This window comes from Rhipicephalus microplus, chromosome 2 (genome assembly GCF_043290135.1).
Source record: "Rhipicephalus microplus isolate Deutch F79 chromosome 2, USDA_Rmic, whole genome shotgun sequence".
Lineage (NCBI taxonomy): Eukaryota > Metazoa > Arthropoda > Arachnida > Ixodida > Ixodidae > Rhipicephalus > Rhipicephalus microplus.
The window spans coordinates 137,455,601-137,481,693 of record NC_134701.1 but is presented as its reverse complement, the minus strand read 5'-3'; the positions used below and the strand labels follow the sequence as shown (position 1 = coordinate 137,481,693).

At 42.9% G+C, this 26,093-nt stretch overlaps 1 protein-coding gene across 1 annotated transcript in view; it reads right to left on the bottom strand.

Annotated features, from left to right (window-relative positions):
• Positions 1-26,093, bottom strand: part of LOC119169739 (MAM and LDL-receptor class A domain-containing protein 1) — a 242,581-nt gene that overhangs the window by 8,134 nt on the left and 208,354 nt on the right. The window contains exons 53-62 of the mRNA XM_075886844.1: positions 24,343-24,459; positions 21,976-22,226; positions 14,136-14,367; positions 12,440-12,562; positions 10,326-10,462; positions 8,962-9,076; positions 5,072-5,146; positions 1,739-1,933; positions 1,206-1,337; positions 615-767 (exon numbers count right to left, since the gene is read on the bottom strand). Coding sequence (XP_075742959.1) covers positions 615-767; positions 1,206-1,337; positions 1,739-1,933; positions 5,072-5,146; positions 8,962-9,076; positions 10,326-10,462; positions 12,440-12,562; positions 14,136-14,367; positions 21,976-22,226; positions 24,343-24,459 — 1,530 coding nt within the window. The remainder of the gene's footprint in view (positions 1-614; positions 768-1,205; positions 1,338-1,738; positions 1,934-5,071; positions 5,147-8,961; positions 9,077-10,325; positions 10,463-12,439; positions 12,563-14,135; positions 14,368-21,975; positions 22,227-24,342; positions 24,460-26,093) is intronic.

Here is a 26,093-nt window from a genome sequence, read left to right as displayed (position 1 = left end):
TGTGTCAGAAACACGAAAAAAGGAGCCCTTATGTATACACTTCTTTCCCTTATTCATTAACGAGGGTCTTGTACTGGCAGACTTGGTGCCGTTAGGTTGTATACGATGTACTATTGGTCAGCTGCCAGCTCATAAGTTCACGTGCTACGCGACGCCGTGTAGGCTCATAAAAAGAGTGTACCGCACTCGCCGCCATTGCTGCAGGTGGCGCTGACTGACACTCCCACGTTTAAATTTGCATATAAGCCCAATTAGGTGGCTGGGGGAATGGCCGCCGTGACAGCTCAGTGGTAGAGCATTGAACGCGTTATTCGGAGGTCGTAGGTTCAATTCCTGCTCACGGCAAGTCATTTTTCCGCCCACTTTTCTTTCTTCTTATTTACTTTACATTGGTTCTAATAACTTCCCCGATACATTCCTTGGCATTATTGTCTGTTAATATATATATATATATATATATATATATATATATATATATATATATATATATATATATATATATATATATATCCTCATTGAGGCTACGAAGACCGGTGATGGTGGCTAACTACGGCACTGTTGTCGTGATCTCACAACAGCTTGAGCTGTAAGAAAGAATGAAATAAATCTGATACCTTTTGAAGTGAGGGTGTCTGCTTGTGGTACGGTGCTGGTCAACAAATTACAGCGGCGGCCTCTGTAACCATCGCGACATTCGCAGGTTGGACTTGGCGCTTTTGGCGTCCACCCACATGTACCATCGTTTTGGCAGAAATAATCAGGGCATGCTGAAAGTATAAAAACAATGAAAACATTTTTAAATTGAAATGCCTGAACATTGGAGCCAAAGCCTGTGTTATGGTCAGACGACCCTTACTTTTTCTTCTGCACACCCTGCAGGCTCATTTGTCATGTAAAAGTATTGTTCGTTTCATGACAAAGCATTCACTTGTTAGAAGATATTGGCGATTCTAGCTCTGTATGGGTACACTTCATGGCTCGGCAACAAGCAATTCACTCAATATGCTCCATTTCTTCAAACGGGGAAAATCTATTTACAGAAGGCACTCATCAATGCAACCACGTGGTCTGTCTTTATTGTGCAGCGCTGCAGATATTTCAAGGCTGTAAGGGTGCACAACAATAGCTAATGGTAGGATGAGTACGCATCTGGGACAATTGTAGCAGGGTGTCTATCTTGACCATTGAAAGGTACTTAGTCTTACCGTGACATAAAGATTCATCGTAGCCTCCAGCGCAGTCCTCGTGACCATCGCAGAGGAGAGACCGTGGCATACAAGCGCTAGGAGAGCGAGATGGACAAGAGAATTCGTCTTCTTTGCATTGCCAGGCACTTCCTGCAAACATTTGGTATAACAAAAACAAAAGTAAGACTTCTGACAACAGAGCATCGAACGCTAACTAGAATTTTTCAGATAAAACACAACATATTCACAAAAACAGGTACACAGTTGTTCACAAGTGGTCTACGATATGGTTAGGGCGTTTCAGAATGAACGCCTTTAATGAAAGCGTAATCAGCTCAAGAATGCTGAAAAACGCGGCAGTGACAAAAGCACCGGTCCTCTCTCTTGTTCTTCGGAATGTCTGCTTTTTTTCTCTTCAAAAATTCTTTATAGAAAAGACTACATAATGGGCTCCAGTTTTTTTTTCTTTTCGAGAATGATGTAAAAGAGAACAATAACTTTAGGGAAAATGAAGCGGTGCACTTGATAAATATTATCTTTAAATGTCTCACCGCACTTCTCATCCAGTCCATTCGGACAGTCTTTAACACCATCACAGAGAAGTGCAGATGGAATGCAAGTGCTATCGTCTCTGCAGCTGAACTCGCCGTGCTGGCACACCAGGGCAGGCCTCGGCTCGGGAGGGGCTGGAGTTTCAGTTGCCACTGGTTCTGGTGTTATAATTTCCGGGGGCAGCGTAGGCGGTTCTGTAATCACACATATACTATATTGCTCACTGAGCAGTAAAAAAATACAAGAAAACATTACCTTTAAGTACAGTAGTTACTCTAGAAAAAAATACAGGTTTTTGAAAAGGTGATCACTACGCCGCATCACAGCTACACATTGTTAGATAACGTAATAGCAGAAGCTTCCTTAAGCATGAACCATGCCACTGAAGCTGTCTCGGTATCTTCAGTGTTTTTCTTCTCAACTACTTTTTTAACTGAAACTTATAATGCTTTGTTACAGTTGACGCAATGACATGTTGGTCAAGTAATTCATCACGCTGGCAATGACCTAGCTAAAGTACTCTGCAGATAAACATAGCGTAAACCTCGAAGCTACGACGTTTGCTTCGTCATAGAAGTCAATATCGAAGACAGCGGGGAGGTAACTGTAAAGCCCTGACCAGACTACACATTTATTTATCACTGAACAGCACACCAAGGCACGTTGCTTTATTATTTCGTTAAGACTAGTCTTTTAAATTGTATGGCGGATCACTACAGGCACACAGAATAACAACACATACGCAAACCGCAAGCTTACCACTAAACGTTTTATTAAATGCGAAACATTTCTTAGCGAACTTTGGCGACATTGAGCCTATCTATCTATCTATCTATCTATCTATCTATCTATCTATCTATCTATCTATCTATCTATCTATCTATCTATCTATCTATCTATCTATCTATCTATCTATCTATCTATCTATCTATCTATCTATCTATCTATCTATCTATCTATCTATCTATCTATCTATCTATCTATCTATCTATCTATCTATCTATCTATCTATCTATCTATCTATCTATCTATCTATCTATCTATCTATCTATCTATCTATCTATCTATCTATCTATCTATCTTTCTATCTATCTATCTATCTATCTATCTATCTATCTATCTATCTATCTATCTATCTATCTATCTAGCCGCTTACGTTTGGGTGCTCTCGTGGTCACCCCTTTACTTGGTGTGAACCAAAATTACCATGAAAGGGTAACATGGTTTAGCGAATTTGACATGCTGATCAAGACATGAATAATGTCGCTATCCCATCGCCTATGTCGTCAAACACTTCCCGCCCGACAGTGGCACATACCCACGGGTGGGTATGTGCTCCTGGTATGCGGGTATGTGCCACTGGTAGGCGGGTATGTGCTACAGGTTATTGACACTCGGTATCTGCCCAGGAACGACGAGAACACACATGGGCAATTTTAACGCGTGAGCGTCGGCCCTACGAAGGTATAGAATAAATTTCGGTGTTGAGAAAAACCTGACATAGGCAGCGTTGGCCCCCGGATGAGTGCAAATAATAAATCAGGGTCTCAGCAAAAATCGAACTTAAATATTGTGCGTGGCAGTCGAGCCTTCTACCGCAGAGCTACGCCAGGTCTCGGAACTACTTTTCAAATAGACGCTAATCTTCGTGAAACGTCAATAGTGGTTGCACTGCTGCCTACCCAATTTTATTAACATGTCATATGTACTCCTTTGATACAGCCGTCATGTCGGTTTAGCGTCCTTCGTGGTTAGGTCCCATGCGCTGAAGTTGATTTATGTAGCAATGTTCAGGGCCAGCATCCTCGCGAGCATCAGCGCTTTATATCAGCTTCTGGTGTTGTTAATGTGCATGTTCCAGTTGACATCTTTGCGCAAGCGCAAACAACTGGTTATATAAACATCTGCAACTCTTCAACATATGTCTGTGCGTGCAACAATTGACCACACATTTAGCGTCATTTCATGGCGTGTCGCTCAACAAAAATTTGCAACACGGCCACCTTTCCTCTACATGCTTCGCATAAGGTCGATCCCCAGGTACGTAGGATCTACGGAATTTTTTCGCGATTGCAGATGCTATATATGCAATAACAGGAGATCAAACAAAAAATGAAGGAACGACGTGTGAAAGTGCAGTATGCGTAGACTGGAAGTGTTCAGCGAATCCACAAAAGCTGCCGTTTAACACCATTGCTTCCTAACCAATATTTGAGCATCCACCGGCCGTCAGAAGGGCATAACAAGGTCATTGAGAGACGCTGTGAAATAGAGAACATTAAATTTATGCGTCCAACGTAAACTTTTCCTTAGCGGTTTTACACGCTATGTTAGGAATTGTGTGAACGACTTGCACTCGCTGCTTGTATCGAGTAGGAAATAAAAAAAAACGAGTATATTAGAAGTTTGGATGCATCAAAGCTCTTACGTAATAAAATTTTCTTCATTTAACTTAAGTCTGCCATGTGCTGTTGCATATGATTGCTTTGCTGAAGGTACAATAACGTTCAACGAGTCGCTTGAAAAGCATAATTTGTTTTGCTCATAATAAACATAAGCTAAAATGAGCTTTCACTATATTTCCAGGCAAAGATTGCATTCTATTATTAAAATTCAAAGCGTGAATAACCTACGGGTAAACAGAAAATTATTTCCAACTTAATTACGATTAGTTACTGTATCACACAAATGGCAACACCTTTTGACGTTATTTTGTTGCAATGTGTCATTTAGGAAATTGAAATTACGTTTCCATTTGACATGTTAACAGACAGTTCTTTAGAGTTGACGTCAAAAATGTTCAGGGTGTCAAAAATCAGCCTCACTAGCGCAAGCATAAGCTGTGGCAAAATGCTAAGAAACGCGTCAATGACAGTCATCGTGCTAAAAACACCTTCTTTCTTCAGAAATTCTAGAACACTATATATATCTTGAAAACTTCAGCACAGTCAACTTTTTTTTTGCTGTTTTCAAGTGATTTGGCATCAGCATGCGAGCATCCCTCTACTGAAATTATATAGGCATTCATACTATAGCGCAGTTGCACAAAGTTGTAATGTTTTAAAAAAAACAAATTTTTGCGAACCTACCCTTTATCTCCATGACGGAGAGAACCATATTAGTGTCAGAAGATAATATGCCAGAAGTGCTTTTCAGTTGGAGAAATTCTGTGATAGTTGAAAAAAGGGCTACAAAAAGCGTGTTTCTATACACAGGACCCTTAGAAGTTAAAGTTCAAGTCTAATGCTCATAGTCCACTTCCGAAGATAACTGCTTATACCACCTATATGGCGCTAAAGGTACATTTAGTTCTTGAAGATTTATGATGATACCTGTTGATGTGGTTTCCGATGCAGGCACGGGCTGCGTAGTAGCTGCTGTTGTAGGGCGGGTAGGAGTTTCCGTTTCTGGAAGAGGAAATTGTGAGAATACGAAGTGAATTCCGAAGCTAATTTACCCAGAGTGATGTAAAAGCATTACTTCACTCAATAGAAGCACATTTAGGTCAGTGTTTATCTAGCGGCTACAGTGTCGTTAGGTTTCATTTTTCTTTTTTTTTCACTCGATGAATGAATGCGGACACATAGAAGTGCCATGAACAGACAGGACCATTTTCAAGCATCCCAATTCAGCATAATGCACCTCCGAAATGAACATGGTCGCTGCTATTCATACTTATGTATAATAAAGTTGCCCTTCCACCTGTTCATCGCATAAGTTTTTTTAGGAATTGCGTTATCAGCTCGAGCGTTCGAAAAATATGGGCAGCCTGTAGTAGTGTTGTAAGCCAAGGGAAATAGTGCAGCTAAGAGTCTAATTAGTTTTTACACAGTTTAACTTAATTTGCCTATTTAAAACTCGGCTTTGCTGACGATGAGACGTTCAGCTTGTGTTGTATTTAGGACAAAGAAGATGCCTGAACATCATCCTCTGTATTTAGAGTTCCCACGCGATAATGCAAATTTTCTTCCATACAAAAGATTATCCAAGTTGCGGTTGTTTATCATAACATATCGAAACTTCAGCTAATCCTCCTTGTGAGGCCATGGCCAAGCTGCAAGCACGCCCCATCCAGGCACAGATAAAAACAGGTGCTCAGTGACGGCACTGCCTTAGCTTCACATATGCAGATGCAAGAGCTTGGCTGGATAAGAGTGACACGGCCAGGATAAATAGAGTGACGTCGCAGGTAGAAACAGCAGGGAAGAGCAGTAGCACTACTGACGTCATGGCTAGGCTCATGTGCAAAGCTCGGCGAAGCTGGGTGCAGAAGTGTCAAGTGGTTGCTGTACGTTGCCTAGTAACGCCATAGTTAAAACAGTTTCTGCAAACACCTTCTGTATAGAAACAACCGTGTTTGAACTTACCCCCATTAAAAATGAGTTTTGCCGCGTATGAGAAGAAAGGAATGCGATACCTGCAAAATAGAGTGTTATGCGAAAGCTTACTGCAAGCCGCTGCCGCATTCCACCTGGTGTAACGCAAGAAAAAAAAACGTACGGTAGCTCAGCTACTGTGAAACCTCAATAACTACGTAGCAGGTGCAGCCAATGAGTCTTGTTCGTGGGCTTCTCACTGCTTTGTTTTGCAAAGCGTCGCTGACGTCGTTGTTTGAGCTAACCATGTAAGTTTTTTCGGCTCACGTAAAACCTTCTTCAACTTACATGTGCGACATGTATGTTAATTTTTTCTGCGCTTTATTTAATTCCCGCTTCTTACAGCATTTGAAGTACGCGTTGTCTAAAAAAAGTTCCGACAGGTTCGTTTCCCCTCAGATGTAGCGACGCAGCGCCGGCGAAGTGCAGGGAGAGAAGCATTCGATGGCTCAGCACAGCAGGGTGGTGGCGCCCTCTCTGGCGACGTCTCGCAGTCAGCCGCCAGTTCCCAAAAAGTCTCAGCAGTGTTTAGTTGACTATTGCGAGTATCTCCCGGTTAATTTTGTCAATTATACTATTTTAAACCTCATTCACTCATTTTAAGCCACTTTGGAGCATTGGCGGCCTTGTCATGGCCTGTATTGAGTTCTTTTGCTGAGAACGTAATCACGGCCCATGATATGCATGCATTGATGACAAGCCTGGCCTTTATGGTGCAACGCACTGAAAACAACATTGCGACGACGGATGTGATATTCGGGCTGCCTATCACTTTTCTGCGTGCGTAGCGGCAATACCGGAACGTATAAAGGCATAAGCCTTCTTGTGATCCGTGTCGAGATAACAGCACCCGAATTAGAAAAATGAAGGACTGTGCAGTTTCCACCACACACTCCTCTCTCACGTAAAAAAAGTGGGTACTGTCGGAGTAATAATTGATTGATATGTAGGGTCTAATGTCTTAAAACAAAATGACCATATGATTATGAGAGACGCTGTAGTGGAGGGCTCCGCTCATTTCAACCACTTGGGGTTCTTTAACGTGCGCCCAAATCTGAGCATACGGGCCTACAGTATTTTCACCTCCAATGAAAATGCAGCCACCGCCGCCGAGATTCGATCCCGCGACCTGCGGGTCAGCCGCTGAGTATTTTAGCAACTAGACCACCACGGCGGGGTGAGTCTTGAAGTAGGGTAGACGAACTGGTCAAGCTTTCACTGAAGCATGAGCTTATCACGTGCGGGATCACTCTGCACTCACATTCGCATACCGGTCTTTCACTATGTGTTCTTCTTTCAAAGAGGGTGGTGCGAGAGGCCCGTGTGCGGCAGTCTGAAACGAGAACTACGAGATACCTTTGGTATTCGTAAAATAATTGTAGAATACCTCATCACCTTTCCTTTCTTAACCCTTTCAAAATATCCAATCTGTTTGCTCGACGGTCTAATGCACGTTCACTGGTGAAAGAACACAAGAACATAGTTTGGGCGTTCTGCATCGCTGGTGATGTGACGCCTTGCACGTTTTCCAAGAAATTTATTGTGTAGTGATATTCAATATAGTTGTTAGCGCTGTGTATGTGTGCCTCTCTTCATATTGTGTTTCGTATCAGTGGGGTGTTTCATGCTCGATATGTACCAACCAGCCCACCGGAAAGTAGTGGGGCAATGTCATAGATTTGTACTTTACACGTGGAGCCATGACGTAACCACTGGTGAGGACAAGAACCTGCCGAGAGCACCCGTACACATGAGCAGGGTGCCCCTTAAGTGGGACAAAGGTTCAGTGCAGAACCCTCCCTCCATATTAAGTCAATGTCTGGGGCAGACGTTGCGGACCCCATCTCTTAAATGACGACGCGGAGGGGGGGGGCGAAGCTCCCTCCTATTACCTTACTCCTGCTCACGCCTGTGGGTCCGTGAAGTAGACATCACTGTATTAGAGCGAACTATAACTTAAAGAGACACTGAAGCAGTTTTGCATTCGCGAATTTATTCCAAATTTGGTATTTGCGAGCTCTTACAACATGCTAACAACGGTTTTCTTCGACAATATTGCATAAACGACGGCGCTATCTGCAAGCAAACTTTGACCGAAAGAACGCTCCCGGTACGCGAGCGCTGGTGTGGAGTGTGGGAGAGATAGACACATGGGGATGTGACGTCATCGAAAGAGCAAGCCTCCAGACCCATCTGCGTCGCTAAGCCAGCTCAGCTCGTTTACTTCGCGAGTGTTTCTAGTTTCTGGTGCAATATGCAGCCTATTGAAGCATCAGTACTGCCAGTTCATAGGGACTTCTTACCATTAAACCATTCTCTTCTTCTGATGAGAGATTTTCGCCATGCGATATTCACTAGTTGTGTTTGTGCGAGGTCGAAACGGACTCACGATGGCAAATTACGGCGCGGTATAATGCCACCGCAGCACTTTCAGTCGCGATCAGGTCGCGTTTCACAACTTTTTTTTTCTGGTTGTAGAAGATGGCTGCGAAATGGTCCGCTGCAGTTGAAAGAAAGGACTACAATTATCAGCGCAGTCAGCTGTCGCCCCCATCTTGAAATTGTTGTCATAAAGCTTCGACAAATCACAGCGGTGGCGCGACTCGCGATGGCGGTCGTGGGGCCTGCTGTTTGTTTTTCGCCAAAAGTTAATTTTGTTGGTTTATGCAAATTTTGGACTTGCGTTCCGAGCCCACCCGAAAAAACGTATCGTGACAACACAACCTCGTTTCTTTCAGTAGTTTCCTTTTAAATAGTCATACACCCCTATCTGCTTAACATGCTTGCATTTTACAAGGCACAGTACGCCAGCCGATTCTATAGCTCCAGAAAAACCTCGAACATACCCGGTCCTGGTATTATTGTTGTAACGGACATCTCAGGGCATTTTCCACGACGTACGTCGATGTCATCGATGATGACGTCACTTCGGCCTCGTGCTGTCTGAGCGCTGACTATAACCTGCGCAAAGGGGAATGAACACTGGCTTGGAGGCCACAAACTACAGCACTTCACAAGTATGCTGGTCAGACGAAAGTATGATATAAAACTGGAATTTATTTATTTCTTTCGTAAGGTTTTGTTGTTTAATTACATTGGGGAGCGGGGAGTAAGGGGCATAATTAAAAAAATTCTCAGTTCCGAACAGCTATTATGCTATTTCTGTGATTATGAGACTGACGCGCTACCTACTGCGCTACCGAGGCGGATTATGCTATTTCTGTGTTTTTTGCATTTTAAGAAGAAGTCTCGAAAAACGATTTACCATATATGTGCATTTGTGTTATAGTTCTCAAACATTAGAATAATCAAACCTTATCAACTTTATCGTTTGTATGGCCGTTGCCGCGCTGGCATCTATTAAGGACTGGAGAGTGTTAAGGTAGTAAAGGCTGTGGAAGTTCTCAAGCTAACGCACCTTACTGCATTGACTCGCAACAAGATTTAAGAGTCATCGAATTCTTGTAATTCATTCTTGTAATTCTACAAGTTTGATTCGTATGTCACGCGAGTACAGTGAAATTACCTTTAAGATTAAAAAAGCACTATTAATTGTAGTGTGATACCAATTCTCACTTAGTGTCTAGAGACAAAAAGTTTGTTATATAATTGCACGATCAGATAACAACTATACCCAAAAGAGTAATGGTGTGTGCATCATTACTAGCCAATTGTTTTAAAAGATGTGCCAATTTTTGGTGAAATATTTACTCAAAGCGACCTTCTTACATGAAAATTTCAAGGTACAGCCACCTCTTAAATGCGCAGCATGCCTTAGTCGCACGATGTCGCACTTCGGTGCCGGCGGTGGTGCTGTCCACACCCCCACTGCGCATGCTCGCGTCTAGTGCCGCCCAGGTAGACACTCAGAAACTGTCGCTCCCCTGGCCCTCTCTCACCTAAAAGCACGACTGCTCGCGCTGCACAATCGTTCACTCACTGAGTCGCGCGTTCGGAATTCAGTCAAGGATGTCTTTTCTAGGCTTTCACTTCACGGTGAAAACAACGCTTCTCCTTCATTGAATTAATAAGAATAATAAATATGAAATAACAATGAACCATTTTCAAATTATACCAAATTACGCAACATTCACGTGATGCCCCCCCTGCTCTGCGATGCATTTACTCGAGTTTCCCCTTGGGAAGATGCCGGCGGCATTTTTTTTATCCAAGGGCCATGGTGTATCACTGAATACTTGAAGATACCTACTGAGAATGGATCAGGAAGATCGGAGCGTTCGATGGAAAGTCGCGTCCACTCGCTTGGCGTAGAGTTCTGCACCCTTCTTGGCCGACCCACGATGGCCCCCTTCTGGTCGAAGAATGCAACTGTCAACGATGCTCCAGCTGTGAAGGACAAGTCAACATATCTCTGAAGAAATATTTAAACATATTTTTACACAATATAGCGCTTAATAACCAGTGATGTGCTGCATAACTATGCATTAAAGCAACAACAAACACAATGACCAGACTTTCAGCATTAACCGACGCAAACTGAAGTGAATAGCCGATGGAAAAATATAAAAAGCTACCAGGAAAGGTATATTTTTTTATTTTTTGGGGGGGAGCTACACATGTTAGTAATATTAAAAAGAAAAACACTATTCTTGCAAAAAAAAAAGTTCGTACGCATTGTAGTTGTGTTGGGAAAATCAATGACTGCTTTTTTTACGAAGTGTATTTAAGGCATGCCATATAGATTTATATTTTTTGGCAAATTGATTTTACAAAGAAAAGCTTTGCATGTTTGCTTTGCACTTTTAGGCGTACAAGTTACGCACCATTAATAAGGCCCTATATCATGACTTTCTTGTTTCACACAACTTACAGCTCGTGGTGCGCGCTCTGTCTTATCCATACTTTGTTGTGTGGGATGGCGCCTCACGTGACTAGTTTGACATGAACGAACCAATGGCCTTTCACATATTGGTACGCAATGCAAAGAGTGTCGGCGCACCCCTGAATATGAAAACAAGTAGCATCACCGCCAGGAGTAATACAGAGACAACTCGTTCGAAAAAAGTGCCTTTCAGATTTCTAACCGTAACACATTCATCCGCATTCCATCCATTTCCCTTAAACAAAAAGAAGTCTCGCGTATGAGTAGGCAAGCACAATAAACCTCAAGTGCCAAGATAAGCCTTGGCTATTTTGTGAGACCACGTTCCTGTATATATGTGTGAGTCTACGTGAATAAGACTAGCTGCAAGTACGGCACCCGTCCTTTTGTATTATTCGTTTGTATGTCCTGTTCTTGCATTGTTTCAAACCATCAACTGTTGCCGCAGGTTTAAAGGGAACTCCGGTGTACTTGCAGCCTTTTACGAAGATACGGCCATTTTCGAATTGTATTGGCAATCCTGTAACTGGCAAGCCGAGTTGAATCGCTTGGGGCCTGTATACACAAACGCTCCTCGACTCGAAACTCGACCTCAAGGAATGCTTGAGACTATCCACGTTGCAGAAATCATAACAAGAAACAGCCCTAAAGGATACCTTCGTGTCGGGTTTCGAGTCAAGGAGCGTTCGGGAACTGGCCTTACTACCCCCATATTCAGAAACGCTGCTTGTCTTGAACTTGACTTGCCACTGACTTCAGTGCAGCACAAACACGTTTCAAACGCGCTGTATTTAGGCGGTGCCAGGGCAGCACGAACGCACAGACGCGTTTCAAATACCCTGCGTTGAAGGGGGTTTCAACGCAAGTTCGAATTAAGAAGGATTTCTGAATACGGTGGTTAGACTCGTCAATAGTTTTAAATAACCAAAAAAATTACGAGTGGACACAGAAACGACAAGCTGCTTTGCCACATCTGCAACACCCCGCCTTGTGGAAAACATTCACAAAAAGTTTTTTTTCCTTGTGCCAGATGTCACACCAAACAGTTCGAAGAAATTGCTTCCAAAGAGTGTTATCAGAGGAAAACTATAGTAACATCACATGTCGCATGTATTAATTGCTGCGCGTAGAATGCAGCCTTAAAAATTTAATCATCTCTGTGTGTGATGGCCATTCTGTAGCTTAGGAAAGAACCTGATTCCCGTTCTTGGCAAGCCAAAGGAGACAGTGAGGTAGGGTCGGTAACTAATATATGTTGCAAACACAGGGCGGCCCTTATCTAAAAGTATTACCACGTACCTTTTTTTTCTAATACATAAATTGGATTTTAGGCAAAACTAAAAGCCATGTTGCTATATTGTCTGTTACATATCATCATAGTACGAGAGCGAACACTAGTTAAATTTTTTGAACATAAGTGAATACCACAGCACATTTGGCCCTCCCCTTTACGATGATATGTTGCATCAGCGATTACTCACAGCCGTTTTTGAAAGAGTAGTAAAGACTGAAGCACACAGAAGGACCCAAGGGCAACTTTGGACTCTGCAAACTGCCGAATGAAGCACCGATCAGGTCGGCGGCGTCGAGGAGAAGGTAGTACCCTGCAAAGTTATAACAGCAGTGTGCACTGTTAACTATTCAGCGCAGAAAAAAGCAGCAAAACACACTACTGCTTAAATAAATAAAAAACGCAGACTGTCAGAGAGTACGATTAGTTAGTCTAGTATAAAACACGGTTCCCGAAGGTCATGGTGCGAGATTAATTAGTCCTCGTTTCAGTTAATAATAATAATGAAGGAAGTTACATCGCTTGAAAAATTTCGAAAAGTGCCGAAGCACGCGTGCATCTTCTAGGAGATAACGGTTTCAAAGAAAAAACTGAAGAAAAGCAGTGACTTGGTTTTGACTGACAAACTGCATGCTCAGAATACTATTGCCATATGTTTTACTGCCTTAAGTTCTTTAGCGGCGGAAACTAAGGTGGAAGTTTACTTTTAAACTATGTGCAAAAATCCTGGCAACTTTCAAATTGTGTTTTTCAGACTTTCGCAATAATGGCTCAATTATTTCTTTCTGAAACTTCGTGTGCTAGGTATATGTCAGATAAATATGACGATGAACCTCAATTGTATTGATTAGAAGCTACATAGAGCCCAGTGAACAACTTCAAAATCTATGACGTCATGGCGACTGGTACGGGAATCGCCAACCACAGTTTCTCTCCGGGAGTTCTCGTGTTATAAGGTTGGTGTGTTCAGGATTGTTAAACTGTGTTTTGCTAATACGCAAAAAAATGTTTACCTCCTCATTGTCCCTTTTGTTTATCGGGAGGGAGAAAGGGGTTAAACATTAGCACAATAATTCTAACGATGGATTGAGTGATGGCTGTTTAGTCTTGCGATGCATTGAGTGCAAGTCTAGAATATAAAATGAAGCTAGCTTTAATAACCAAAATTAATGGCAGTTATATGCGCTGGGCCTTCTCAGTGTAGCACTTGCCCTTTTTACCTTTCAAGGAACACATCTTAGCAAGTATAGTGAAACTCACCAGGTATCTAGCTGTTTCAAAACCTAACAGTGCAATTAAAATCTAGTGAAACCTGCAATATTAGATTATGTGTGGCATAAAGCATGCCAGTAAGTCAATATAGCACTAATAAATTTTTAAGTTAACAATAAAAAACCAAGCCCCATACATTGACATGATACAAAGATGAGGGGAGGGTGCTGCGACTAACCTCGGTACCCCCTTCTGAAGGGGAACCTGCCAGCCAAGTTTTCATTTGTGGATGTAATGGGCTTTCATTAGCGCTCTGATGGCCAACAGGGGACAACAGATATTGTGAAAGACAAACAAAAGCGCTTGAATGTCCTTTTGATATCTCAAAGGATAAACACTTTTCAGGGATTGAAAGAAATGTCGCACATTTGTTCATTCCAAAACACAGATCATGTGTGTGAACGTGGACGAAACAAAAAGAGGTCAAGATGCCACAAACACCACCTAAATAGCTGAAGATTCGCACACAGCCAGAAATGAAGTAAGGCATGGCAGCTTATCTGCACATGCCAATACAATGAACGGACCAATCAATACGGCGCGCGTGTAGGTGTACCTAAAAAATAACTGTATATTATATGATCGTTACGCAGGTTGATGGAGGGCTGGCTCACCTTTGGTTGTGCCCAACGTGTGGTCATTCTGCACACCTGTCGTATTGTAAACTGTGGCACCCCGGTGTCGATACCAGTGTGCGTTGTTGAGAATGATGTTGCTGGTCCAGCCGCACATGTCCTCCTCGAAGGAGCAGCTTCCGGGGGAAGGGCACGGGGCACTGCCGAGGCTGAAGTCGTCTACGGCTATGACTGCCCCCGCGGCATCAGATGTTGTGGCGTCAAACACGATCTGCGTAGGCCGGAATGCGTATTTGGAGCTTCGTTCCCGAGAGATTACAAGCCACGCTTTGTTGGTGAGTACAAGTGCGGAATGAATATCAGAGAACACGTAGGCACCCTTGCCGCATTGTTAAGTTAGGATTTCTAGAAAAAAATCTTATGCTCTGTTTCAATATCTCAAGCAAATGAACAATTTCTCATTCGTAATATTCACGTCTACGGTCACACGTTAGTGCCTATGTTACATCGGACTATAGCCAATGCTTGAGTCGTAACAGTTCAGTCAACATGCCGGGAAAGCACGCGTAATGCATATAACTGTTGAATTTTTAACTCAAAAGTGTTTTATGCCGGGATCCATCACGACTACGCTGACGTATTTCCGTTACCAATATGACGTTGTAAAATATATACGAAGACATTGCAAAAAAAATGAAAAGGAAAGATGTTGTCGCGCGGCGTCGCACCAGCAACCTCTCGATTCGCAGCGCGCGCCACTAGTCACTATGCCAAAAAACATTTCATTTTCTTTCATGATATTTATCATAGTGTCATTCAAATTAAAACATATGCACTGGCGCAGTGATATTACCTCAGTGACAATAATCGCATAAATACTGCACACGTATTCAAAGGCTTACATAGATATATACTTAGCATGTTCAGAAATAGAGGAAGAGTTCTTCAAAGGTTGGTAAGTATGAACACCTTCTCAAGATGGGTTGCAAGTCTGGTTTGAACTGAAGTCATTCGTAAATCTTCTTTAGATGAAAAGACGTATTCCATGAAATGCATACTTTAAGCAGTCATTGGATCCGCATTACGGTCTTTCATGCGCGTTTCGCACAGTCTGTGCAGACCCATAAGAAAGAACATCATCAATACATGTTGGGAGAAGGTAACGTACAGTACGGGAATAGCGTATGTTTCCGAGAATGCCAACGCGAAGCCAGTTATATACACCATACCGTATGGTGGTCCTCAGAGCAGGGTTGCCAGGTTTGGCTACTTTTGGAAGGCCAAGGTGACAAGAGAAATTACATTGGCTACTTTGCTCATTTTTGGCTGTTGCTTTGGTGCTGGCATCAACAGCTAATATACGCTAAAACCAAGCGCAACTATAAAAAGTACTAAGTGTTCATTCGCACTACAGGCTTCAGCTCCCTCGCCTTTTTTAAAGACGATTGTCTTTCTTGGGGATCTTCGACGGAAAAGTTTTGGTCTGTCTGTCTATCTGTCAGTTCGTCTGTCTGTCTGTACAGTTGTCTGTTTGTTCACTTTTATCGGTACCTCAAACTGCTGACCTCATCTGCAGCACCCACCACTATTGCTCAAGGTTTAGCGTTCGTACTTGTGCGATTGTCAAATAAAAAGCAATTCTTGCGCATATCTGAGGTACCACAATAACACGTCGTTGTTTTGTAGGTGTGCCTTTTATACTAGAGAAGGCACACACAAGTAATTCTAAGGAACGTAGCGTTAAACTCACTGAGCTGGCAGTGCGACGCGATGCTCGAAAAGACAAGTGTTATCAACGCTTAGCTAAAACGAGAGGGTGGTGGTACCTGTCCGTAGCTTTGCGTTCTACACCTTATCGCCTCCGAGAATGGCACGCCTCTTCGCAGGTGCGCATGCCTTTCTTCGTTTTTGAAGATGAATGCCAGATGGCGCTCGTGCATAACGTGCTTCGATGCGCTCGTTCGCCTTCGCTGCACGCTCGAGGCACTCCAACGCAGCGCCTCCCGAATACCATTCATTGGTTTTATTGCACAGAACATCAAATAAATGTTATTTTCTCTCTCTCAGGACCCAAGACTATCGTCTTTCGACGACACTTGCAGATTACATGCAGATCCGGGGCCACTTTTTCACTCTGTGTACTGGAAGCAATTGCATGCGCCCAGAACGCATCTCGGCCGCCATGGTATTAACAGTATTAATGGCATTCGTATAGGTTTGGCAGCACTGTAACGTAGCTGGCGTGGGACTCGTTCAGGCTTTTTAGCCGCTATCCGCCTCATGCGCTAATGATCTTAGCTGCATGGGTAGCACCATTCTATAGGCGAAAATAGGCGAAAAGTAAATACACGCGGTTCATAAAAGCCTTGCGCAAAGTGCATAAATGTCGCATTTTTGCAGTTATTTTTCATCCTTGTTTACTATTCCTACTGACGACGCTGCCGCACTTATCAGCCATGACGTTTGTCATGCCGACTGTTCTATTTTATTTTGTTTGGAAATGTCAAACTCCTGTTTTCATCACTATTTTTCACCACTGGAACTCAAGAACTGGATGCGTTGCCCACGTGAATGCGTCTAAGCTTTTTTTTTTTTTTGCGTGATCTGTTAACACATACACAATAAAAAAGAAAAAAAATTGAATGCTGAGAGCCAAGCCGGTCTTCTTTTTCTCGTGACTTTAGCCGCAGACTGCACATCTCGTCGTCTGTTATGGGGCTGAATACGATGAAAGCTTGCCAAGAGACGTAATTGGTTGCCCCGAGACCGTAGTGAGGAGCAAGTATGGACATTCATAAAGTTCTGCATATGAGTACCAACATGCCTGCAATAAAATTTCAGATCGATACATGAACCTACACGAATGCATCAGGGGCTGATCCTATGAAAGTAATTGCAGACAGGGCCATGAAAGTTTTTGTTCTCTCTGAATGTATTGCATAAGAGGAGCGAGGGTCTCATTGTGCCTCTTACAAAAAGCGACTTAAACAATCGAATGTCGCACGGACTTCTCGCGATTATCAGGATCAATTTGAACTACGTCTGGAAGGTGTTACAAGCTCTACATTAAAGAGAATAAAAACTGCTCCACATTTAGTGCAAAATACGCAGGACGTTGTTATTCTATATTAACAGTGCCGTGGCGCATGCTAACAAAAGTGAGAAGAATTATGTAGACTTGATTGTCGGTGCTGTACCAACCGTCAATTTTCTATATTTATTACCTCCTAAAAGAAGTCACCTGTTGTTTTTTTTTACTCTATTGTGATGTGGTAGACATTGCACGTCAGAATTTGGTGATAATTTAACTAAACTGTAATCGTCACTGGCAAATTTTTTTTTGCTCCAAAACAAAATAACGGCTGCTGATTGACTATTGTTCAGGCTACTTTGGTTAATTTTGGTGTTCTTTTTTCCTTCAAGGATCTGGCAACCCTGCTTCAAAGCTTCAAAATATAACACGTTTTTTTTTATCAGTAGTGAGATAGTGCAATGGACTTACATATGGTGTGCCTTAAAGGTTGTCTCCTTCTTGTGCACCACCTACACGAAGCGTCGTCTCTCCGGCGTGCACACTTATCAGACTCACACTTTGGCACAGAACGAAGGTTCCTCCAGTCGCTTCCTCGGCCCCGTTTACAATAAAAAGCGCCAGGCCTTCGTGGAACGCGCAGCCCAACGAAAGGTGGATGAGCGGCCCTTTAGAGCCTTTTTTTGTGAACGCTCTTTAAGTAACCACTACAAGCCCACTTTGTGGATACCCACTACGCCATAAGTAATCATAATTTTATATGTTGTAGGCCGTATTCATGATGATGATGATGATGATGATGATGACGCCTTCAATATGGCTTGCACCCACTCATAGGGTTCGGCAAAAAATTACTTGAGGTAGGCCTTTTCAGTATTGAATATTTGGGAAAAATAAAGTTCACAAACCAAAAACAATGCAATTAGTGTTTTCCTCCCGTTCAGCCCAGAGAGTATAGTCATTATATTAATTACAAATGAACAAGATTTTTAAAAAATCATACTATTACTATTCATAAATAAAAGATAAATATTTTTATGATAAATTACTGCTGAACTGATAACAGACACAAGGAGCCAATTAAAAGCTTCATATGTTTTGTTTTTTGAAGGTAAGCACAAACGGTATCAAAAGCGTTCTTGTGGCTGAAGCCCAAAGCCGAAGCATCGAAGGTAAGTAGATTGCCACTTGACAAGTTCAGTGCCAGCCTAGTAAAAGCGATAACAAGAACTATTTTTCCTGATAATCTGTATGGAAGATATGACAAATTGTAAAGTTCAACATTTCTGGTTGTGAACAAAAGTTGCATGGAGGAGATATCACTAGACCAGCCCTGTGTGAATACAAATTTACAAGGGGGGAGGGGGGTAGGAGGGGACAATGCAACAATGTAATCCATTTTATGCGTCTACTATTTGTCTGGTAGGACACAGCCGAATTTTTCATTGAACTTTTATATGACTAAACTCTGTCCATGACGGTATTGATTCTATGGCATCTGCTCGAAGCAAAAAGTTTCTGTACCTTATCACAGTTATTGTGCCCACTTCAGGAAGGACCGAGGCATTCACTATGCTATATCCCTCGTAAATCGTGGTATTCGTTACACATGTGCAAGGAATTTTGTTCATATTTTTAATGCAGTGGTTGAGGACAATGAAGAATTATGCCTGAAGTGGTCATGCGCCACAGTTAATAGATGATCAAGGACAAGCTTTTGTGATGGGTTCGAGCATTGTACAGCCCACTCGTTACGCAATCCACACTGTATGACACCTCGTTATTCATTTGCTCATTTAAACACCTTATTGCTAATACTAATACAGTTCGTTTCCCTACATCAAGCCTGCCTAAGACAAGTTTGCTGTTGAGTTCAAAGCACCGGCGAATCTTTGCGGAAGAATACTGGTCTTACACGCAGAGAACACGGGTTTGCATCTCACTATGTCCTTCATGTTTCTTTTTGCTTATTTCGTGCTACAGTGGTTTCGGACACCGGCGGTGGCGGACAACTATGGCACCGGATGCGACCCTTGTTGGGATCTTCAAACAGCTTTCGCTGTAATAGACTGCGCTGCTGACACACAACGAAGTAAGCATTGTCACAGCTGTTCACACTTGTACTGTGTATTAAAGTGCGCTCGTTTTGTAAGTTTTTCTTTCCGTTTGAAGAGCGCACTTTAAAGTGTCGAGCTGGAACAGTTGTTAGTCCGCACTCGTCCTGTGTATGCTAATTTTGTGCATGCTTTCTGCTTGAGGTGTGCGCTCAAAGTTTGGAGCTGCTTGCCGGTCTTCACGTGGTGACATGACAATTTGATGCTGATGCTGATACAATGCACAATAATCGCTCAACCATTCCTGATAAAACTCGTTTTACTTTCGTGTTATACCGATTCCTATATAAGGGGATCAGCCACGTTTTCGAAAGATGCCCAATGCGTGGTTCAAAGCACAGCAATATACACCTGAATACATTGTGAAATTTTTATTGCGATGTTTATTTACACCAATTTCACTATAAATCATCAGTGTTTCTGTCTAAGCATATCTTTTTGTTCCTGCAAGCAATAAATGTAAGTTAGAGCCTGCATTGTGAAACTGTGTAAGTTACACGTGAAAAAAAAAACAACAACCCCTTAATCAAAAGTTTTTAGAAAAATCGCTCCATATAAGTGAAATGTTCAGTGATGTTATTCATTGGTGTGACCGATTTTCTGCAAGTTTAAAAATACACAATGCTATAAAATCCAATTTGGAGCACAGAAGGAACCAACAGATGCGCCCGCGCTGTTTCTACAAACATTGTATGTTCAAGAATAAGGAATAAGCCCCACCGTAGTGGTCTAGTGGCTAAGGTACTCGGCTGCTGACCCGCAGGTCGCGGGATCAAATCCCGGCTGCGGCGGCTGAATTTTCGACGGAGTCGAAAATGCTGTAGGCCCGTGTGCTCAGATTTGGGTGCACGTTAAAGAACCCTAGGTGGTCGAAGTTTTGGAGCCATCCACAACGGCGTCTCTCATAATCGTAGGGTGGTTTTGGGACGTTGAATCCCACGGATCCATCCAGTAATAACGAATAATAGGGAGCACGACCACTTGTCTGAATGAAGTACGTAACCTTTCTTAGGCTTCTTACCAGTTTTGAAGCACGATATACGTACATGTTGCAAACCAGAGCGTTGCTGTATCAGCCAACATTAGAATTCTAGATAAACTAGGCTAGAAGTATCGGGATAAATTAAGATATGAACATTTTAGAAGCACACAACTGCCTTTCATAGCCGAGTAACTCTGCTACATTTTACTATGCATTCCAACTCCAAGCAAAAGCCTGCGAGCGTACGGGCTTTAAAGGAATACTAACGTGAAAGACCCAATTTGGAGTGGTTGCGCATTGTTTATTGATTTATTGTGAGCTGAGTTCTCAGCAGTTCACATGCGAAAAATTAAGAAGGCTTAGTGCTTCAGTTTTTAATTTCAACACTTTATTGCAGACATGACGTCACTAAGCTTCTTTATTGCAGTTTGGTGTTAAATGCCAACTCCGGCGATTTTTTGACCATATCAAGGTTACGGTGTTTCTATGTTCCCGAGACACTCTTGTCAGGAGCCCAATAGCTGAAATGCTCAGAAAATTTGAAAATTATATTTAATAAGCAAAAATGTGCAATACCGAAACCGAAACCCAACCGAGCGCCCTGTCTGCGTATGACGTACGATTTGGTAGAGCCGGAGGCCGTATACTGGTTCCGCCGGCGCGAAGTTTTTAGGAAGAAAGAAAGCATTCCCGTGCTATACCCGTGCCAAAAACTGCTGCCGTCGCCTTGAGTAAAGCACAATAAACGCTGTAGCGGCAAAAGTAGCGATGTCATCAGCTGCGTCACTTCCATTGACATGCCAAACATGACGTCACACAGACAGTGTTGCCAATAATTTAGGCAAGTGAGGTTTGAGGCAATCTTTAAAATTTATTTGCAAACGATCAGTGCATCACTCAAACTTGTGATTTGGCATAAAGGACTAAAATGCTGGCCCTAATGCTGGCCCTTAAATGAGGCAGGGATGTTAACCGCAAAGCGTGTGCCTGATTTGCTTCCTTGCACTGGGTAAGATAGAAATATCATCAACTACTGTGGTGTAACAGCATCTAGACTCGGTAACAATAAGGAGGCATCTGTAGCACCTAAGTTTTAGGGGCGAAATGCCTTATATAGATCCCCAACTGCTGTAAAACGCGCTCCCTCCCGGCTCTCTTTCTTTCCTGGCCATGGAGTGCACTTCGTTATGAATGAAAACATGACGGCTCGCAGCGTGGCTTCGCGGAAACGCAGTCTAGAGTTTCGGGCAAACAAAGCGTCTGCTGCCTGGCAGAACCGACAAGCCGACTCGGAGTTGAGGGCTTGCGAGGCTGCAGCGGCACAAGTCGTCTGTTCAAATTTCACGTTGGATCTCATACAAGAGCCCTTAGCTTTACATTTCACCGATCACATAGCGGTCATAATTAAAAGAGAAAGCCGCCCACTTCTCAACACCGTATGCGCATTGTGATCAATAAACAGCTTTGTAAAGACGTGGCACGCATTGCCACGTCTTTTCATGGTCGAGTGGACAATGTACGGAGATTACGAAGCTTCGCCCACTTGCTATCATTCACTTCGTAAGTATATATGCGGTTATTTTTTCCTGTTTTCTCGTTTTCACCTTTATTGGGCAAACTGTCATGGCTGGATTTCAGCATTTTGTGCTATGCAATGAAAATTGGCTTGTATATATTGTAGACCACCCTTACGTTTAGTATTATGTATCAAAGGAAATGTAATAATTGCATTGATGTGTAGTATCCACTTACCGTAGGTGTTTCATTGTAAGCGGGCAGGTTCACTGATGCTTGACGCCACAGTTTACTGTTGTCTTGATACGGCGTGTCACGCCACAGTGCCACCTCCTGACCTCCCTTGAGCACTCGGGTGACCGTAAGCACTTCCGTGGGTGTGCCAGTGAGGAAGTACCAGAAGCGGAAGCACTTCGGCTGAGTCGCGTCGTACCAACTTTCAGGACTAACCATGCGGCCACCAGGACTCTTTGCCAGAACGAAGCGGCCTGAGATATTAGACGCAACAAACTATATCACACGTAACGGGTACTAGAGGTAACAGATATATTAGGTGTAACAGATTTTATAGATGACATATGAAACACAAAAAAGTGTTTCGGGTAAGTTTGCATGTACGATGGACGCACAGAACATTTTTTCTGATTATCGCATTTCGTAAACTTCACTTGTAACTCAACCTGTTTGCCAAGGAAAATGAGAATCGACCAGGAAGAAAATGAAACTCGTGCAGTGCATCGCTGGAGATTTTATTAAGAGTAATTTTTTACTCAGCGAATCATGACAAATAACTGTCGTAATTTGTAGTTTAGGTGATCCACACATGCTAACTCCCGGATCCATTCTTACAGGAATCAGTGATATATAGTTTGCATTGACTTAATCTGAGTGGTTAGTTGAGGATATCTTAACCAGTGAACAATGTCACCCCCAGCCAGCAGTCATTGATATTAAAGCAATAACTGCTAACTACCATCCAGCTGGAAGAATGAGGGTTATTTCCCTGAACTGAGGAGACAATATGGTATGCGGTATTTTTCCAAACACCATATTACAATAAAATAATTCTCCATGATTTAGTTGCACTAAGAAGAACGCCCTAATAAAGCAGCGAGAAAACAAGCTAGCACATGTATGGTTCAGAAAAATAACTGGTTTTGCAATACTTTCCTTGGCCAAGCTATACATTTTAAATTTAAATGCTTTATCGGCGGTACCGAGTGAATGAAAAGGAAGAGTATAAATAAGGGCAGAATAGTCCTCAATGGTTTTTTATGAGAAAACAATAGGTATTTCACCCTGTCATAAAGTTTTGTTAGTGAAGTACAGAAAGTATAGTTGTACTGGGGCAAAAATTTTAAGTACAGTTTGCTGTGACGTTCGTAAAAGTGACGGGTAAGGCTTACAAATCTTAGTCCAAAACTTTAGGGCAATAATAAAAGAAACATATTTGGCAAGCATAAAGTAATAAAATTTCTGGGTGCCATCAGAATGTGAGGGGGGACGCTTTCAAATATATAAGAAGGTCACCCACATAACATATATGTCAGCAGGTATTTCGCAACAGAAAAACACTGAGCATACAGATCAGCCTGGACACGTTCATTTGCAACGTTTTCATATACAATATTATCAGGGACATTCATTCAAATTAAATTGCTATACTGATATGAGTAGGTTAAATCATGGAGTTTACTAAAATTACCGAAATAGACCGTAGCGCAGTGATCGTTCAGCGACCATGGGAATGATGGGTAGTACATGGATTTGCCTAGTCTTCGTACTTAAACTTGCGTGCGGCGAATCCCACCTATGGCTTCGTTAACTACATTGTTTCAGTTTTATTTGCAAGGAAAGAAGGGACACTTTTGAACTTCGTGACCTGATTTAAAATGAAAAGCCTAAAAGAGTCAGGTGGTGAAGCGCAACCGCTGAACATTTGCTGTTTTCGATCTGTGACAAAAGAGCTCCAAGCCACGTGAACACAAACGGAGCCCGAAGTACGAAGATTAGACAAATCTGTGTACTACCCACAATTTCATGCTCTATGAAGCGCCGTGCGTTGCATCTCCCAGAGACATTAGCGCCAGAGTTTCCTCTGGTGTATATTTAGGACGCTCTATGTGTTAAATATTTCACCTATTTATTTTTATCGAGCTTCACCGGAGCAAACCATGACCCATGCTATCCCTTAGTGCGAGGCAGCATTGGTGTATCCTAATTTCTCTAACATTCTTATCAGATCGTCTACATGACGCGAATAGGGAAATTAATTCAAAGTTCTTTAGAAGCACCAGCGATGAAGTCGAAGTGCACCATGGCTCCACAATAAACTGCCGAAGCGTTATTATACTCAGATAAGATCAGATTTCGATGGTCGACTACTGCGCTTCCCCTATAGTTGGACGTTCCATGTTTGTATTCCTGACCAATGAGGTTCGCCACACGAAATGGCCCTTCCTCTATTTGCACTTCCAGGGGTCATAATTTGCTCCACCGGAAAAAAAAAGGTGACAGCATTGTGCTTTTATTAATCGGTGTGCATCAATGAATTCTCAAAACCTGGCTGATCGTAGTTACTTCATGTCCTCACTGCAGCCTCACCTGTGGATGACTGGGTTGTGTGATCAGCCGTAGGCTTGATGCTCATGCTCGCGCTGGTGCGCTGCCAGTTGTGCAGTTGCCACCCGCACGAATCAGACTCGAAGTTGCACCCTCCAACTGCACGACATTGTACAAACAAGTTTAAGAAAATCTCCCAAAGCCCAGAAATATGATACCACCTGATCGAACAGTATTAATGAGAACCAAGAGAATAATATGTTGTCAAACAAAAATAATTCCTTATAGTTCAGCGTCATCAAATTTAGATGTGTAACAAAACATAATCTGAATGTACGCTCAAAACCCAAGAAAACACTTTACACTCCGGTGTCTATTCAAGTAAAAGAAAAAGTCACAGTTTCAGTACTATAGGGCAAAGCAACGATTGGAACAGCAACAAGCTATTCTAGAGTATCACACGACGAATGACAAGCAGATCAATACTTTCAGCACGTCGCTGCAGCATAACGAAGGACGTTAAAAATAACACGTGGGTACGTACAGGACCAATGTAAACTAATAACTAAAATAGTTTTTAATTGTTTGTGCTTGAGGAACGTGCTGTAAATGCCCACAATGTAGAAGCCAACGCCGTTTGCTTTTTCTTTTCCTTTTAAACAGTGGCGCGTAGAATGACCCCACTACATCTCCTGCCACGTGGTGGCGTCTGACAACAAATGGGCCTAAAGTCCCTAAAAAAAAACTAAAGTAGCGCCAACCAGACCTCTTCGCTGCTACCTCCTCTTCCAGCAACCACAGCAGCACCTCTAAAGTGTCAACCAGAAAACTACGAACGGGAAAGCACGCGGGCGCACTGAATGCGTCAGACGCTTGGGTAGCTCGGAGACGGCTGCGCCATGTGTTCATCGAGCGGCCGTGCCTCGGGTATGCCGAACGGGTACGCCGGTGGCATCTGTTCGCGAAGCGCGTGCTCGCGAAAGTGGACAAACAATATGGCATTTGCGATACCTTCACAAAAGCTAGTGCGTCATGCTGCAGATTCTTAGTACCGCCGAGTTTACAAGGACAGCAGTAGCGCTGCCATCGAGAGCATCTGAGCGCGTGTGCACGCAAACGATGGGCTATAGCGTTGAGTATTGCGTGCTTGCGGTGATGTTTTTTGCCACTGCATGCCACTTGCTCATATACTCGTCAGATCATCGTATTTAACGTTCTTTTTTATTTTTCTTTCTCAATCACTGTTTCGGTGCATCGTCTAGAGCTGCAGCGCCAAAATGAGCTCTAACGGAAAGATGAGCACACGCCCATCTTTGCGGCCAGGAGCCATGCAGCCTTTAAACTAGCGTCGTTTACAGTCTGCCATGCATGCGAAGAGAAAGAAGCCTGTACGTTGGCACGAATGGTGCTAGTTTAGTTTTTTTTTTCAGGGACTTTAAGTGGGCCCCGTGTGCATTTTTAACATCCATTGGTTTTATGCCGGGCTCCACTACGGCTTCGCTGACGAATTTCTGTCATGAATATGACGTTGTAAAACGCGTTCGAATAAATTGCAAGAAACGTGATAAAAGGTTTCTTAGCGGGGCGTCGAACCAGCATCCTCTCAATCCTCAGCACACGACCGAGCGCTTGTTGCTCAGCTTAAGGGAAACCTAATTGTAAACACCGTGTACCATTGACAGCCTTCAGAGCTCAGCGATTGCAGCGCGTTTTTGTCATTAATAGCGAGTTGGCACGAGGGTCACATGTTGGGCGCCCAGGCGCTCTAAAGGTCGAAGCTCCGCGCCACCCCA